The sequence below is a fragment of the Schistocerca gregaria genome, chromosome 8 (genome assembly GCF_023897955.1).
Source record: "Schistocerca gregaria isolate iqSchGreg1 chromosome 8, iqSchGreg1.2, whole genome shotgun sequence".
In the NCBI taxonomy this organism is placed as follows: domain Eukaryota; kingdom Metazoa; phylum Arthropoda; class Insecta; order Orthoptera; family Acrididae; genus Schistocerca; species Schistocerca gregaria.
In genome coordinates this window covers 299,230,142-299,247,308 of record NC_064927.1, presented here as the reverse complement: position 1 = coordinate 299,247,308, position 17,167 = coordinate 299,230,142, and the positions used below count along the sequence as shown (strand labels likewise).

At 40.3% G+C, this 17,167-nt stretch overlaps 1 protein-coding gene across 1 annotated transcript in view; it reads right to left on the bottom strand.

The window, feature by feature from the left end:
* The window catches only part of LOC126284382 (uncharacterized), a 329,783-nt gene that overhangs the window by 207,385 nt on the left and 105,231 nt on the right, over window positions 1-17,167 (bottom strand). Inside the window, exon 5 of the mRNA XM_049983265.1 lies at window positions 10,165-10,324. Within this exon, the coding sequence (XP_049839222.1) occupies window positions 10,165-10,324 (160 nt within the window). The remainder of the gene's footprint in view (window positions 1-10,164; window positions 10,325-17,167) is intronic.

Sequence of the window (17,167 nt, the reverse complement as noted above, 5' to 3'; positions counted from 1 at the left end):
ACTTTAGCAGTCATGGTTACTAATAAATGCATCAGCAAGGTCAAGAGAGTGTTTCTGCTTGAAAAAGCAGCTAAACAGTTGTTAGCCTGTCACTTGGGCAATGAATGTACACCATTTAGCTGCAGTATGATGGATATAGAGGGACTATGGGCAAAGTTTAAACTGACTGTAAATCACACACCAGACTCATAGTCCCAAGTAAGTGTGTTAAGGATGGAAAGGACTCTCTATGGTTTAATAATCAAATTTGGAAAATGCTGAGGAAACAGATATTGTTGCAGACTCAATTCAAAAAAAGAATGCACAAATGCTGACAGGCAAAAGATAGTAGAGATTGATGCATCCACAGAAAGATCAATGTTCAAAGCATACAACTTCCACCATCATACCTTAGCAAAAGATTTTGCCAAAAACCCAAGAAAATTCTGGTCATACATAAAATCAAAAAGTGGGGTGAACGCTTCTATCCAGTCACTCGTTGACTGGACTTGGGTGCCAATAGAATACAGCTAAAGGAAAGCTGAAGTTTTAAATTTCACATATAAAAACCATTCATGGATGAGGATCATACAAAAAAATCATTGTTTGACTGTCTCTCAGACTTCCTAGTGGAGGACATAGTAACTGGAATCCATGGCATAGAGAAGCAATTGAAAGAGTTGAAAAAGTAAGTCACCAGGTTCAGATAGAATCCCAGTTTGGTTTTACAGAGATTATGCTGCACCATTGGCCCCTCACTTAGCCTCCACTTATTGTGAATCTCTCATCCAGCAAAAAGTCCAAAGTGACTGGAAAAAAAAAAAAAAAAAATGCGGGCAACTCCTGTATATAAGAAAGGTAAAAAAAGTGACCTTTACAGCTACCGACCAATATCTTCAGCACGGATTTAGAAAGCATCACTTGTGCACGACTCAGCTTGCCCTTTTCTCACTTGACATCCTGCAGACAATGAATAGAAGGCAACAGGCAGACTCCATGTCCTAGATTTCTGGAAAGCATTTGACTCAGTGCTCCACTGAAGGCTGCTGACAGAGATCCAAGCATATGTTTTAGGTTTCAGATATATGAGTGGCTCATAACGTTTGTAGTTACAGAACCCATTACTTTTTCCTCAATGGTGAATGCTCATATGAGAGAAAGATATCATCAGGAGTGTCCCAGGGAAGTGTGATAGGGCCATTTTAGTTCTCTATATACTGTACATAAATGTCCTGGTGGACGAGGTGGGCAGCAATTTACGGCTGTTTGCTGACGTTGTATGTGCAGCAAGGCGTCATAATTCAGTGACTATAAGAGGATACAATATGACTTAGACAAAATTTCTAGTTGATGTGATGAATGGCATCCTGCTCCAAATGTAGAAAAATGTAAGTTACGTGGACAAGTAAAGAAAACAATCCCGTAATGTTGAAATACACTATTTTAGTGTGCTGCTTGACACAATCACAACAATTACATACCTAATTTAATTGGATAGATAAAAAATCTACTTACCAAGTGCTGGCAGAACATGCACATAAAAGAAAGTTATAATTAGATAAGCTTTTGGAGCATGTGGCTCCCTCCTTAGGCAGAAGGGTTGATGGGGAAGGAAGAGGGGTGAGGGAAAAGAACTGGAGAGGTCTAGGAAAAGGAAGAGATTTTGGGAAAGTCACTCAGTAGTTCATCAGAGACTTACTGGATGGGATGTGAAGAAAAGACTGATTGTAGGGGACTGCATCAGATGAGATTTCAAACCTGAGACCTTACGGAAGGCAGATTAATATGCAAAACAGAGATCACTGCTTATACATCATTCAAGAGTTAAAAATAGTGGAAAGCTAAGTGCATTGTATGTAACAGAGGTGGAAGGTGAGCAGTGAAAAATAGATGGGTAAGACAATGAAAGACATAGAAAACTGAAACAGAGTGAAGAATAGAGTAGTTGCTATGAAAAAATGCTGAGACAGAAGATGTCAAAACAAATTAAAGTCAAGTCGGAGGTCAGAACCAAGAACATGTGGTAGCGCTAGGTCCCACAGGCAGAGTTCTGAGAAACTGGTGTCTGGGGGATGAATCCAGATGGTGTGTGAGGTGAAACAGGCACAGTGATCATGACTGTCATGCTGTACAGTATGCTCTGTAACAGCATATTGGGTGCCCGCTTATGCCCTTTCATCCTAATTGATAATTTGATGGTAGTCATGCCAATGTAAGAGACCAAACTTTGTTTACATAACAGCTGGTATATGACATGTTGTTTCACAGGTGGCTCTCCTTTCGATAGTATATGTTTTGACAGTTGCAGGGTTGGTATAGGTGGTGGTAGGAGGGTGCACACGAGAAAGTCTTGCAGTGAGAACAGTCAGAGAAGTAGGAACCAGTGGGTAGGAAGACGGGTGCAGAAGACCACAGGATTTGATAAGAATATTGTGGAGATTGGGATGATGATGAAAAGCTATTTTAAGTGTTGTGGGTTAAATTGCCGACAGAATGGATCTCATTTCATGGCATGATTTTAGGAAGTCATGGCCTTGTCAAAGTAGATGGTTAATACTTTCTAGACAAGGATAATGCTGGGTGAACAGTGGTGTGATAGAAAGTTGTTTTTGGAGGGATAAACAGTACCAGGATTGGATGTGATAGCTCAGGAAATCTGTTTTTGAACTAGGCTGGCAGGGTAACTACATCCAGGGAATACTGAGGTCGGAATGATGATGTATTGCTATAAAGAGTCTCGATCCGAACAAATAGGTCTGCCTGGAATGCCAAGGCTGTACGGACATTTGACATGGAAAGGATGGCAATTGTCAAAATGTAAGTACTGTTGTTTTCCAGTAGATTTAATGTGGACGGCAGTGTGTGACTGGCCTTTGGGGAGGATGAGAATAAAGAAGTTGTCGGTAAGGCTAAGTTTGATTAAGACGAGTAGGAAGGATGTCATATGTTTGGAATCAGGTGGGCACTAACTGAGGAAACGTTCAGCAACCAACAGGTCATGTGTGTGGGGGATGTTGGTGTAGATACCACCTCCCTCTATCCAACAGCTCACACATCAAAAAAAGTTTTCCATCACCCCATTTCCAAGAACTCTTGAAGATAGCTATTGACTGTGGACATTGTATCACAGACACAGTCCCTTTGACTGTTCAGAGATGTCACTAAAGCTGCACAAAGATGTAAACAACCATGCATGAGCAGACCTGTTGGATAGAGGGGCTCCAACAGCCGATCAGTTTCAATCATTCCACCAGCAAGGAGATACACAGGTCATGTTGTCTGTAGTTCAACCATGTCTAGATGGTCAATAACACAGTTTGCATGCATCCAAATTGTTATTTTGTGCCAGGAAGGGCTCTCAACAAGGTGGGTGTCCAGGCATTTTGGAGTGAAACAAAGCAATGTTGTTCGGACATGGAGGAGATACAGAGAGACAGGAACTGTTGATGACATGCCTCGATCAGGCCGCCAAAGGGCTACTACTGCAGTGGATGACTACTACCTGTGGATTATGGCTTAGAGGAAACCTGGCAGCAATGCCACCATGTTGAATAATGCTTTTAGTGCAGCCACAGAGTGTCATGTTATGACTTAAACTGTGCGCAATAGGCAGCATGATGCGCAACTTCACTCCTGACATCCATGGTGAGTTTCATCTTCGCAACCACGACACCATACAAGGCGGTACAGAAGGGTGCAACAACATACAGAATGGACCGCTTAGGATTGGCATCACATTCTCTTCAGCCATGAGTGTCGCATATGCCTTCAAACAGAAGATGTGTTTGGATGCAACCTGGTCAGGCAGAATGCATTAGACACACTGTTTAGTGAGTGCAGCAAGGTAGAGGTTCCCTGCTGTTTTGGGATGGCATTACGTGGGGCTGATGTACACTGCTAGTGATCAAGGAATGCCCAAAAATGACTGTGCAATATGTGAATGCCATGCTCCAACTGATAGTGCATCCAAAGTGGCAGGATGTTGGCGAGGCGAGGCATTGATCTTCATGGACAACAATTCACGCCCGCATCATACACATCTTGTGAATGACTTCCTTCAGGATAACAATACCTGCTTTTGCTCCAGGCGACGTTGTCTACTATGGCCACTACCGAGGTTCACGGTGTTGGCTCGGAGGGCGCATTCTTCGCTGCCTCGGCAGCGCTATGTATCTGGTTTTGGGGGCCTCTGGTGATGTGTGTCGGCATCTCAATCAGCTGCGCCTCTGTCGTCGCATGAGATCTGCTGCTCGCTGTCTGCTTTCAGCGATGGTCAGCGCCCTGGGGACCCATCTACTGGCTCGCGTCAGCCCCAGGTGTTACCGACACTGCCTTCTATTTTGCCCCATGACGACGCGCCGCCGCTGCCGCCTGTTCTCCCACCAGCGACGCCCGCAGTGGACGCATCGCTGCAACCACCAGTCGCCTCCCTGGGGCACACATCACCGATCGCTTCCAGTGACCAGTTGTCCTCCGATATGGAACTCTTGCTCGCTCCGGACCATATGTCGTCTTCACCCGTCGGGTGCCCCAGCCCAATGGAGGTCGACCCTTCGGCCCCTCCTGTCTCTCTCTATGGGCACATACACCGCATGTTGGCGTGCACCCTGGAGCAGGTTTTCAGGCATTTCCTAGCTCCCCGCAGTCCGAATGGCAGGGTGCGGGTGGCACAGCCTCGCCTGTTGTTAGGCTGCCCACCTCGTCGCATACGTCAACATGGGGTCCTCCCCATGGCGGGCGGAAGCCTTATGCCACAACCGTACACCGATTTGCGGGGGAGGAATGTGGTGTCACTGCCAGACGCCACACTTGCTAGGTGGTAGCCTTTAAATAGGCCGAAGTCCGGTAGTATACGTCAGACCTGCGTGTTGCAAATATCAGTGATTGCAGACCGAGCACCGCCACACGGCAGGTCTACTGAGACTTCCTAGCACTCGCCCTAGTTGTATAGCCGACTTTGCTAGCGATGGTTCACTGCCTACTTACGTTCTCATTTGCCGAGAAGATAGTTTAGCATAGCCTTCAACTACGTCATTTGCTACAACCTAGCAAGGCGCCATGTTCAGTTACTATTGATATTGTGAATTATGTACCATCAAGAGCAACGTTCATCACTAATGGATTAAAGTTAAGTATTCCACCAGTTACGTCCGTTGTTTCTAAATTCTAATTTCCTTGTCCTGTTCCAGACCTCACGCCAGCCTGTGTGAGCTAAATCGTGTGCCTTTCAGCCTCCTCTAGTAACACGATGTTGGCTCTCCTGCCGACCACAACAATAAGTGTACACAGAAGTGGAATATGGAAGTGCTAAGGAATGAAGAGTCATTCTTGAAGTTCTCTGAGGATATAGATACTGCAACAATAAATAACTTAGTAGGGATTTCAGGTGAAGAGGAATGGGCATTTCCAAAAAGGGCAATCAGAGAAGATAGAAACAAAATTGTGTATACAGAGGAAGGTAACTGTAAAGATATCATGAATAACAGAAGAAACACTTCAGTTGATCAATGAAAGAAGGAAATACAAAAATATTCAGTGAACATCAGGAATACAGAAATATGAAAAGAATTATTCAATGTAGATGTGATGTACACAGACAGACAAACAAATGACTACAATTTCAGAAGAAATGGATGATTTACTCAGGAGTAAGAGCTTCACAAATTGAGTAAGTCAATAATGTGTCAGCCCACCTCTGGCATTTATGCAAGCAATTATTTGACTTGGCATTGATTGATAGAGTTGCATGAATTCCTCATGATGACATACAGCAAAATTTCATTTAACAAGGGGAGGCCGCCAATTGTGAAATTCAGATTTGGTTCATACTGCGCATAATAAAGGCTCATGGCCAGAGGTGTAATATGGCAAAGCACCAAGATGCGCTTCTCAGCTGTTGTCGAGAAAATTGACAATTAAAGGAAACCGTTGCAGTGAAATACTCTCTATGATTAATAATTTTCTACAGCATCATGGTGCAGCAGTAAGCGCTTGGGTTCGTAATCCGAAGGTCACCAGATCGAATCTCGTGCCATGCAACATTTTTTTTAGTATTTATATATATATATATATATATATATATATATATATATATATATATATATATATATATATATATATAAAATTCCCGGCAATCTGTTGCAAAAATTATGCGTATAAGTTGTTGAACGTCGTTTGTTGTGGAAAAACTGGTGACTTCGGACATCATTATGTTTGCAGAAAACAAAGTTGTATTTCACAAAAGTTATTAATTGTCTTCATAATGTTTACCACGTATAGTTAATGGAAGAGTTATAAATGATATTCCTAAACGAATGCATATAGTGTAAGTCAAACGTTCGAATTAGAATAGAGACCTTCATAAACACAAATTTGCTGTGGCAGGTATGAAATATAAACTCTGTTACTCGCTTGTTACACATGAATGGGCTGTAACAAGCCACTGCATAACAGCGTAGTTACCTTCTAACATCGAAAGAAGGTAGATGCGGACCCTAGCACAACTTATAACATCGTCGAAAATCAGTGCGTACGTGAGAGCTTTGGTACACCCTGTTAAACAAACAGAAAAATGGAGGTGGTACAATTGGAGAGCGATCCGGTCCCTTCGCATGAAAGTGATGTGATCGAAGAAGATTCTATACACAGTGAAGTGGCGAAGCAACAATTGAAAGATGCGTTGGTGTATTTTGAAATCCTCCTTCATAACAATAATCGCATCGCAGCAGGACCATCATCATCAATCAACAAAGAAGCCATGGTAAGTGGGGAAGAAATGTTCCAGAATACGCTGCAAATGCTTGCCAAAAAAATACCTTGTTCATGATGAGGAACTGATAGACGTTAATGAAATTGACAATAATAATGCCTAAGAAGACATTGAAATGAGTCCCATTGCCAACGAATCATCAGACAAATACAAGCCAGATGAGAAGAAAAAAAATAGTACAACTATATCTCTCTGGATTACAAAATTAGAGTTGAAACTTCCTGGCAGATTAAAACTGTGTGCCCGACCGAGACTCGAACTTGGGACCTTTGTCTTTCGCGGGCAAGTGCTCTACCATTTGAACTACCGAAGCACGACTCATGCCTGGTACTCACAGCTTTACTTCTACCAGTATCTTGTCTCCTACCTTCCAAACTTTACAGAAGCTCTCCTGCGAACCTTGCAGAACTAGCACTCCTGAAAGAAAGGATATTGCGGAGACATGGCTTAGCCACAGCCTGGGGGATGTTTCCACAATGAGATTTTCACTCTGCAAGGAAGTTTCATATCAGCACACACTCCTCTGCAGAGTGAAAATCTCATTCTGGAAAAATCCCCCAGGCTGTGGCTAAGCCATGTAGGTAGAAGTAGGTAGAAGTTAGGGATGTGGGGTGTTGGTGGGGTCAGGAGGTTGATGGAGTCAGGTGAAAGGTTTTGTAGGGGGCCTAAGGTTCTGAGGATTCCTTGAAGCTCTGCCTGGACATCAGGAATGGGATTACCTTGGCAAACTTTGTATGTAGTGTTGTCTGAAAGCTGACGCAGTCCCTCAGCCACATACTCCCGACGATGAAGTACCACGGTCGTGGAACCCTTGTCCGCTGGAAGAATGACGATGGATCGGTCAGCCTTCAGATCATGGATAGCCTGGGATTCAGCAGTGGTGATGTTTGGAGTAGGATTAAGGCTATTTTAAGAAGGATTGAGAGGCTAGGCTGGAAGTGAGAAATTCCTGGAAGGTTTGGAGAGGGTGATTTTGAGAAAGAGAAGATGGGTCCCGCTATGATGGAGGACAGAACTGTTCCAGTCAGGGTTCAATTTGAATAGTGTCTTGGGGAGTTGGATCATTAGGAGTAGGAGTAGGATTAGGATTACACTCCTGGAAATGGAAAAAAGAACACATTGACACCGGTGTGTCAGAACCACCATACTTGCTCCGGACACTGCGAGAGGGCTGTACAAGCAATGATCACATGCACAACACAAACACACACACACACGAAATTCAAGCTTTCGCATCCGATGGTTGCTTCATCAGGAAAGGGGGAAGGAGAGGGAAAGACGAAAGAATGTGGGTTTTAAGGGAGAGGGTAAGGAGTCATTCCAATCCCGGGAGGGGAAACACCTTAGGGGGAAAAAAAGGATAGGTATATACTCGCACACACACACACACACACACACACACACACACACACACACATATCCATACATACATACACAGACACAAGCAGACATATTTAAAGGCAAAAAGCTCAATTTACCTACCACTATAGTAGTCATATATTAACCTTTATATTATGCAAATTTCATTAGAGTAGTAACAATTTTTCTCAATATGTAGACCTATTTTTATAACTGACTGTAATATACAGGGTGATTCAAAAAGAATACCACAACTTTAAAAATGTGTATTTAATGAAAGAAACATAATATAACCTTCTATTATACATCATTACAAAGAGTATTTAAAAAGGTTTTTTTTCACTCAAAAACAAGTTCAGAGATGTTCAATATAGCCCCCTCCAGACACTCGAGCAATATCAACCCGGTACTCCAACTCATTCCACACACTCTGTAGCATATCAGGCATAACAGTTTGGATAGCTGCTGTTATTTCTCGTTTCGAATCATCAATGGTGGCTGGGAGAGGTGGCCGAAACACCATATCCTTAACATACCCCCATAAGAAAAAATCGCAGGGGGTAAGATCAGGGCTTCTTGGAGGCCAGTGATGAAGTGCTCTGTCACGGGCTGCCTGGTGGCCAATCAATTGCCTCGGGTAGTTGACGTTCAGATAGTTATGGACAGATAAGTGCCAATGTGGTGGCACTCCATCCTGCTGAAATATGAATTGTTGTGCTTCTTGTTCAAGCTGAGGGAACAGCCAATTCTCTAACATCTCCAGATACTGTAGTCCAGTTACAGTAGCACCTTCGAAGAAAAAGGGCCCAAAAACTTTATTGGCTGAAATGGCACAGAAAACGTTTACCTTAGGCAAGTCACATTCATACTGAGTTGTTTCCCGCGGATTCCCAGTGCCCCATATACAGACATTGTAACATTTGACTTTCCCGTTAGTGTGGAAAGTTGCTTCATCACTAAACACAATCTTTGAAATGAAAGATTCATCTGTTTCCATTTGAGCAAGGATAAAATCACAGAAATCGATTCTTTTAATCTTATCAGCTGCAGACAGTGCTTGAACCAATTTCAGACGATAAGGTTTCATAACAAACCTTTTTCGTAGGACTCTCCATACAGTTGATTGTGGAATTTGCAGCTCTCTGCTAGCTCTGTGAGTTGATTTTCCTGGGCTGCGAACAAATGCCTGCTGGATGCGTGCTACATTTTCATCACTCGTTCTCTGTCGTCCAGAACTTTTCCCTTTGCACAAACACCCATTCTCTGTAAACTGTTTATACCAATGTTTAATACACCACCTATCAGGAGGTTTAACACCATACTTCGTTCGAAATGCACGCTGAACAACTGTTGTCGATTCACTTCTGCCGTACTCAATAACACAAAAAGCTTTCTGTTGAGTGGTTGCCATCTCAGCATCAACTGACGCTGACGCCTAGTCAACAGTGCCTCAAGTGAACAAATGTACAACTAAATGAAACTTTATAGCTCCCTTAATTCGCCGACAGATAGTGCTTAGCTCTGCCTTTTGTCATTGCAGAGTTTTAAATTCCTAAAGTTGTGGTATTCTTTTTGAATCACCCTGTATAAGAACTAAGGAGAATACCACTATCGTGATTTTCCACTGATCGCATAATTAATAATTCTAACATCTGTGTTAGCATACCTTGCTAAAATCAAAGTCAGAATCAGAATTTTTATTGTCCCATAACAGAGTTAAATCAGAAGACTTAATGTATAGAGGACTCATCAATAATGCTAATGAATGTTCAAGAGCAAAGTATACCTGATGACAGTTGGAGAACTTATTTTACCACATAAAATCCACTCATTTGAAAAGTCTCTTATACCAAGACAGCAAATCTTTCTTAAGAAATTATTTAGTGTTTGAGATTGATACTTCTTTAACGTCTAATAATACCCACAAAAATTACATTATGCTGATATCTGGGAACAATAATACTGTCCTTAAGAAAAGTAATAGTTATAAAACAGACCTAAAATAGAGTTTAGTATCATCTCAGTAAAATACGAGCTTTAGAAATGTGTTACTATACCTCAATGTCTGGAAATTTGCCTTTGAGGTCTGGTGGAGCATCAGATGAAAGAGACTTAAATGCATCAAGTATTGGGCGATATCCAGTGCATCGGCAAATATTTCCACCAAAAGAGTTTTCAATATCTTCCATAGTAATGTTCTTTCTTCTCTGTAACAGGCTGTTCAAGTTAAACTATTAAAATATTTGAAGATGACTTTGTTAGTTAACTATTATTCGCATGTTACATGGATCATAATTACAACTTCATCCTGTGGTATGGAACAAGTCAGTTTTAAAATTATTGTAGGCCCACATCTCCTCAGGAGAAAAATACAAAGCTGCTAATCACCTACATGATTTCTAAATTATACACTGACAAAAAAAGTTAGTAAACCTGGAAAGGTGATGTTGATTCTGATCCAATGATGGCATACACCACATGGGTTATAGTAGATATACTGATAACTGTTTCAGCATCATCCACCAACAGATAGTGTAGTGGCATAGCTACCAGAACACCATTTGTGTCTACTCGTTAATAGAGAATACTCATACTCAGAAGGCTCAGTGTGGTCCAAATATGTCAAGCAAGAAGGCAACTACACCACAGAGACACACTTGTGATTTCTATGGCCAAATGAGTGAGTTTTTAAGGTGTCAAATAGTGGCATTCTGAGTAGTAGGGCAGTTCTTTTGGAGAACTGCCACACAGGTTGGAAATACTGCATTAGTTGTGCAATGATGCTGGTATCAGTGGTCACACCTGTAGACAGGATTCTTGGTGTGCACACAACACAGATGCCCACCAAGATATACCAAGAGATACTATTGTAAGGCCACTAGTAGCAGATTGTACAGCTCCCAAAGCATAGACAAGAGGGATGTGAGCCCAGATATGTCAAGACAAACTGTTGTGGACCAATTATCAACAGAGGGACTATGAGCATACACAGCTCTGCCCTGTCTTCCACTCATGCCATAGCATCAATACATATGGCTCAACTGGTGTCATCAGAGGATGACTTGGAAAATGGAATGGTGCACTGTGTTCTTCAGCAATGAAAGCAGATTTTTCCTGCATGAAAGTGATGGTTGTTTGTGCATATGTTGTAGACCTGACAAACACTGTCTTGTACAGTGCATTCATCCAAGACATGCTGGTCTCATTCCAGGCCTATGGTCTGGGGTGCAATGAGCTATGACCCTTGTTGACCTTTGGTGCTTCTGGAGGGGACTTTAACTGGCACTTGGTATGTGCTGAATGTTGTTAGACCCATTATTTTGCTGTTCTTGCTATAGGAAAGTGATTTGTTGTTCCAACAGAATAATGCTTGCCTGCACACTGCCTGTGAAACTCAGTGTTCTCTGCAAGGTGTGCAGCAACTTCCCTGGCCAGCACAGTCTCTGTCTCCAGCTGAGCATGTGTGGGGTATGAGGGGATGATAAGTGACTTGTGCAACCCACCAGCCAACAACTCTTATAGAACTTCATGAACAGGTCATGCAGGCTTGGAATGAAGTATCTCAGGACAGTATTCACCATATGCACAACTAATTGGTTGCCAGACTCAGCACCTGAGTTGTCACCCATGCAGGCTACACCATGTACTAATATGACTGTTTCAGCATAGGTCGATACCCGGGGCCTCAGAACTGCTTGTACAATTGATATGTAAATGTAATCATTTTATTTACTCCATATGCACTGTTGCATCAATAAATCTTGAGTAAACTGGAAACCTCTAAAAGGATGTACTAAATTTTTTCTGACAGTGTATCATATTTATATTTCACTATGTCGCTATATTAAATGTCTCTCCCTCTTTCTGACAACCACCTATATGGGTAGGGAATTCAGTTTGTGTTTGTTATTAATTTTATTATTCATTAAATTCTCTACACTCCTGGTGGCTGTTCAAAGATTTTTACAGCTGAATACCTCACTCATTTCTGTGTCATACCAAGCCTAAGAGATGTACAGTGTACAGTGTAAATCATCTCTCCTTCTAGCATTATGTTTATGGATGTTAACTGTTGTTTTTAAACTGTGGTTCAAGCTGACAAGAAAGCAAATGTACAGTGAGGATGTTGTTACAGAGCACTCTACAAGAGGCTATAGACTTGACACCACATATTATCCTACAGCAGTCTACAAGGGGCTTTCAAGTGTGTGTCGGTACATGATGAAAGACCCCCAGGATATCATAAAGTTAATATTTATTAAAAAACAAAAAAAATGACAGACAGATCGAACATAAGAACTGGTAAAGACATTAATTATGAATGCGAGGTGAGGCTCAGACAGACTAAAAAACATTCATTGAATTTTTTGTACAGGATTTCGTTTTTTTTTTTTTTTTTTTTTTTTTTTTTTTTTTTTTTTTTTCACATACTCTCTTGTAAGAAGGACAATGAAGATGTGCGATTTTAAATATGAAGTATTATCAGTTCTATGTATTGTAAGTGTTCAAGAGTAATAGTATACTGAACAACAGTATCAAGTATTTTTTATTTATTAATGTGAAGTGAAAACCATATAATGAGAATTTTCTGGATTATGACAAGAGCCGATGTTCTCAGAGTCTGCTGCCTGCAACTACAATTGAAATGTAAGCAAAGTCTGACAGCCAAGAAAAATTCAAATAAGCACAGAACTCACCTATTTTTTGTGTGTGTGTTATAGTAACAAATTTCTATGACATTGTTATGAGTCATAAAAACTAATTGACTGCTATATTTTCTGTTTGCATGAATCACTACAGGGAGCAAGTACTGCAAAAAGGCAAAAATTGAGGAGAATTTATGAAAAGAAACAAGACTTAGGTGCAGGTTAAGTAAAAATTTTCAATAGTAAGCTCATTTGTTCGGCACAGCAAAGGTAGAGCAACTACTCTAGTTGCTTGCGTGGTTACGCTTGGTAGCATCTCTTTTGAAGTAGATTGAAACCTTTTCCCCATTATTCCCTTTCCTTGAATTTTATTTGCAAAAAAATTACAGAAATTTTTCAGTGTGATACACATTGTCAGTAAAAAATCTGTGACACAATAGTTTCCACGTCGTAATTGATGCAAAACAAGCTTTGATATCACGTAAATTACAATTGTCAAGTATAATAATTAGCACATGAAATTTTAATATTTTGTGAAATTTCTGCGTTTTGCATATTCATACGACATGACAGAAAAATTTTTGTCTGTTGTTGATAGCGATAGCAAAAATGCAATCAGCCAAGATATCGTAGCATTGCGTGATTGAACAATTGAAGTTCAGCGCTTGCCTACTGCAGGAAGTTTAAGTAGCTCAGAGATAAATGTCACAGGAGTGACAAACAATAGTGATGCTCAACAGCAGCTTGATGACACAATGTTTACAACTGACAAGACAATGCCACGTATCTCCCGGAGTGACATACTGCTCATGAATGAAACATTGGAGAGCAATTCCAATATGAATTTGGAAACACGTTACAGACACTATTTGGTCACAACACAAACATTAACTTGGGAAGTACAGCTGACAGCAACCACAGTAGTATAACTGAAGCACTGCTATGGCAGTTACTGTCTAACATAAATGTGAAATTTGATGTTCTGAAACACAACATGAACACCAATATCAGTAATTTGACACAAAATATGAACATAGTAAAATAGCAACAAATCACTGTTACACAAGATCTAAATGCAATGAAGGAAGAACAAACACAAGTATTCAAGGAGTTGCAAGACATGGTCTCAGAGAAATTTGATGACTTAACCAAAAATTTTCACGCTGAAATCAACAAAAAATTGAATGATATGAAAACACAGGTAAACCATGAAGTACTTTCTGAAGTTAACAGTAACATTATGGAATTAAAACAGAAAGTGGATTCTTTTAATGACCATCAAGATCTAGTAAAGCAACAGATAAAGAAAATCACAGACGCAAACACAAACACTGAAGCCACACGAAACCAGTTGGTTTTAACAGTAAAAAAAGGTAACCACTGTAGTTAACAAACTAAATGAAGACTCTGAAAATGTACCTCTAGCTGTAGAAGAGCTTCCTTTAAGGGTATCTACATTAGAAGTTGACACAGTATGTGATAAGAAGAAGAGCAACACAGGGTCAATGCAAATCTGAGTGATATAGTTAGTGAAGCTGAAGTAAGTATGTTATATAAGGGTAAGACCATTGCAGAGAAGTTAGTAACCAATTGTAAGTTATACACAGATGTAGTAGAAATGGCTATTCAGAAAAAAGAAAATGGAATCATGATAAGGTAAACATTAACATACAAGCTGCAGAAGATAGGATCCGCAATCTTTTAGAAGAAAATATTACCAGATCTCGAAATATGCATGTAAATAATACACATTCTACAGTGAACACACTACAGCCTGATGGTATTTATCCACAAATTGTCATGGTTCCCACAGCAGGTGCCAGTGACAGTTGTAGAGTGCCAGATGTAAATGTACCCACAACTCGAATACCTGGACATTACAGGTAACTACAATAACAACATAAATACCACTGAAAATGCCCACGTGTCTGCCACCTACTTTTGCAGATGAAGGTTTTCTGAGACTTCGACAGTTTCCCACATTCACTACTGAAGGTAAAAGAATTAATCCTGTAGTATTTATCTGTGCTTTTCGTCATGTATTTCCACACAACTGGACAGAAGCACAGAAAATCAGATTTGTCTTGGGTTATACTCAAGGTGATGTGCTTTTATGGGCAACTGAAGTGGCCGAGTATTGCAGCACTAACATCCAATTTGAACAAGCTGTCCTTCACAAATACTGGTCTGAGGCGGTGCAAGAAAGACTCAGATCCGAGTTTTTCAAGCCTGCACCATTCAGTGGCAAATACGGTAGTCTACTTGAATACTTTGAAAAGTCTCAGAACAAAATATGCTACTGGAAGAGCCCAATATCAGAGGCAGACATGTTAAAAATGCTGAAAACTTGTTTGGCATTGCATACTTGAGAAAAATTAGTTACAATGCTAGATCATGACACTGAATAATTTCTTTCATTGCTCGATTCTATCAACTTAATCTATGAGAAAAGACCTGTACCCCATAGAGCAACAGGAACTCAGGCACATCAACAATATAGTTATGTTAATCAATCAGTAAAACATGATTTAAATGCACAGCAAGATTGGACACACAACAGCAAAATTATATAGCCAGAAGTAAAGAGTATGGTAACAGGAATGGAAAAACAAATGATTTAACAGCAGTTTTCGAAACAACAGGGGTAATTTCAACACATGAGCAAATTACAATTCACCATCGCAAGGACCTATGCTGAACATAAACAGAAACCATCAGCTGCAGCAGTGGCCGATGCATGGCAATAATGCCGTGCCTTAAGCTGTACCGCAGCCAACCTTTGGGCAGCAAAATAATGGCACAGCAGCTAACGACACAAATTGGCGAAGTACCCACGCAGTGTAACTAATTGAAATTTCTCCAGGTAATGAATTAAGTCACACTACACCATCGGAAAACACCAGTCAGTCTTAGTTAAGCCCCAGGCTGTTGACCTCCCTGGGAGAGGGGGCAAGACAGAACTACAAACATGTTTTATAAAGTTTGACAAACAAGGTAACATCAAGGATGATTTGTATCAGCATGGGTTAGATGCAACAGGTAATATCCCGGAAGAACAGGTACAAGCAATCCTTAAGGTGAAAATATTTAACATTGACACACAGGTAATTTTAGGTACAGGTCCAACTAACAACCTAATGTCAAATACATTTTTTTTTTTTTTTTTTTTGTGAATTGAAGAAGAGAGGCAAATTCCCAATATTTCCCATCCAAAATTGCAAGGTGCAAACTGCTACTGGCAGTAAGACTAAATTGGTTTAACACCATGCACTTATTCTATTACAAACTGAACATTTTACAGTGAAGTGCAACTCTCTTATAATTGACAAACTTATAGGTAATTGCCTTATTGGCATGGACATGTTTAGAACATACAAAACATAGGTTGACATAGGTAATGGTAAATGCCACTTTCAGAAAAAGGATCAGATTTTTTCTATTGATTTAGTCAAAATACCTGATGAAAGTAACGAAACAAAACCAGAGTCAAATGCAGTACAATATTCCTTTTCAGTTGTATATTTCACAAACAAATTTGATACGGAATAACAAGCAAACACTGAGATTAGTTACATACTGGTAGAGCAGAAACTAAGTGAATCGCAGGTACTAACTAAGATGCAATGACAAGAACTTTCTAACTTGTTATTTAAGTATGCCAATGTTTTCAGTAAGGAGCCAGGAGTAATCAAAGACTATGAAGATAAATTTGAAGTCTATCCACAGGAGACATTTTGTGCAATGTCAAATCCTATTCCATAGGCAAAATGAGAGGTAGTAAGGGAAGAGAGCAATCATATGATTAAATGGGGAAATATACAACCTTCATTTTCACACCATTGTAGTCCAATATAACCAGTAAGCAAACCAGATGGTTCTGTAAGATTAGTTATCAATGCTAGAGGTATTAATAAGATTATAGTACCAGTACGCATGAGAGCAGACAATTTGGACGAACAGCTTCTTAAGTTTTATAGTACAAAATATTTCAGTATACCCATTATCAGGATGCCCTACTGGCAAGTAAAGCTCCATGAAGAAAGTCAAAAATATACAGCATTTGTTTGTGGTGGCAGAAGATACAAATTCAGTGTTCTACCTTTTGGACTGAACATTAGTGCAGAAGTGTTTATATCTGCACTGGACAAGGTTTTAGGACCAGAATTTCTTAGCAAAGTCACTGTTTATGTAGATGACATGCTAATGGGCTACACCTGCATTTTTTAGAACATATCAGGATCATTGAACAGGTGCTTTAATGATTTGCAGATTATGAGTAACAGCCAATTTTAAAAATGTCTAGTTCTGGTAAGGAGCAAGTCAAATTTTTAGGGCATGTTGCGTCAGAACATGGTATATTACCTGATCTGAAAAAAACTTGATGCCATACACAATTGTCCAGCATAAAGGAACA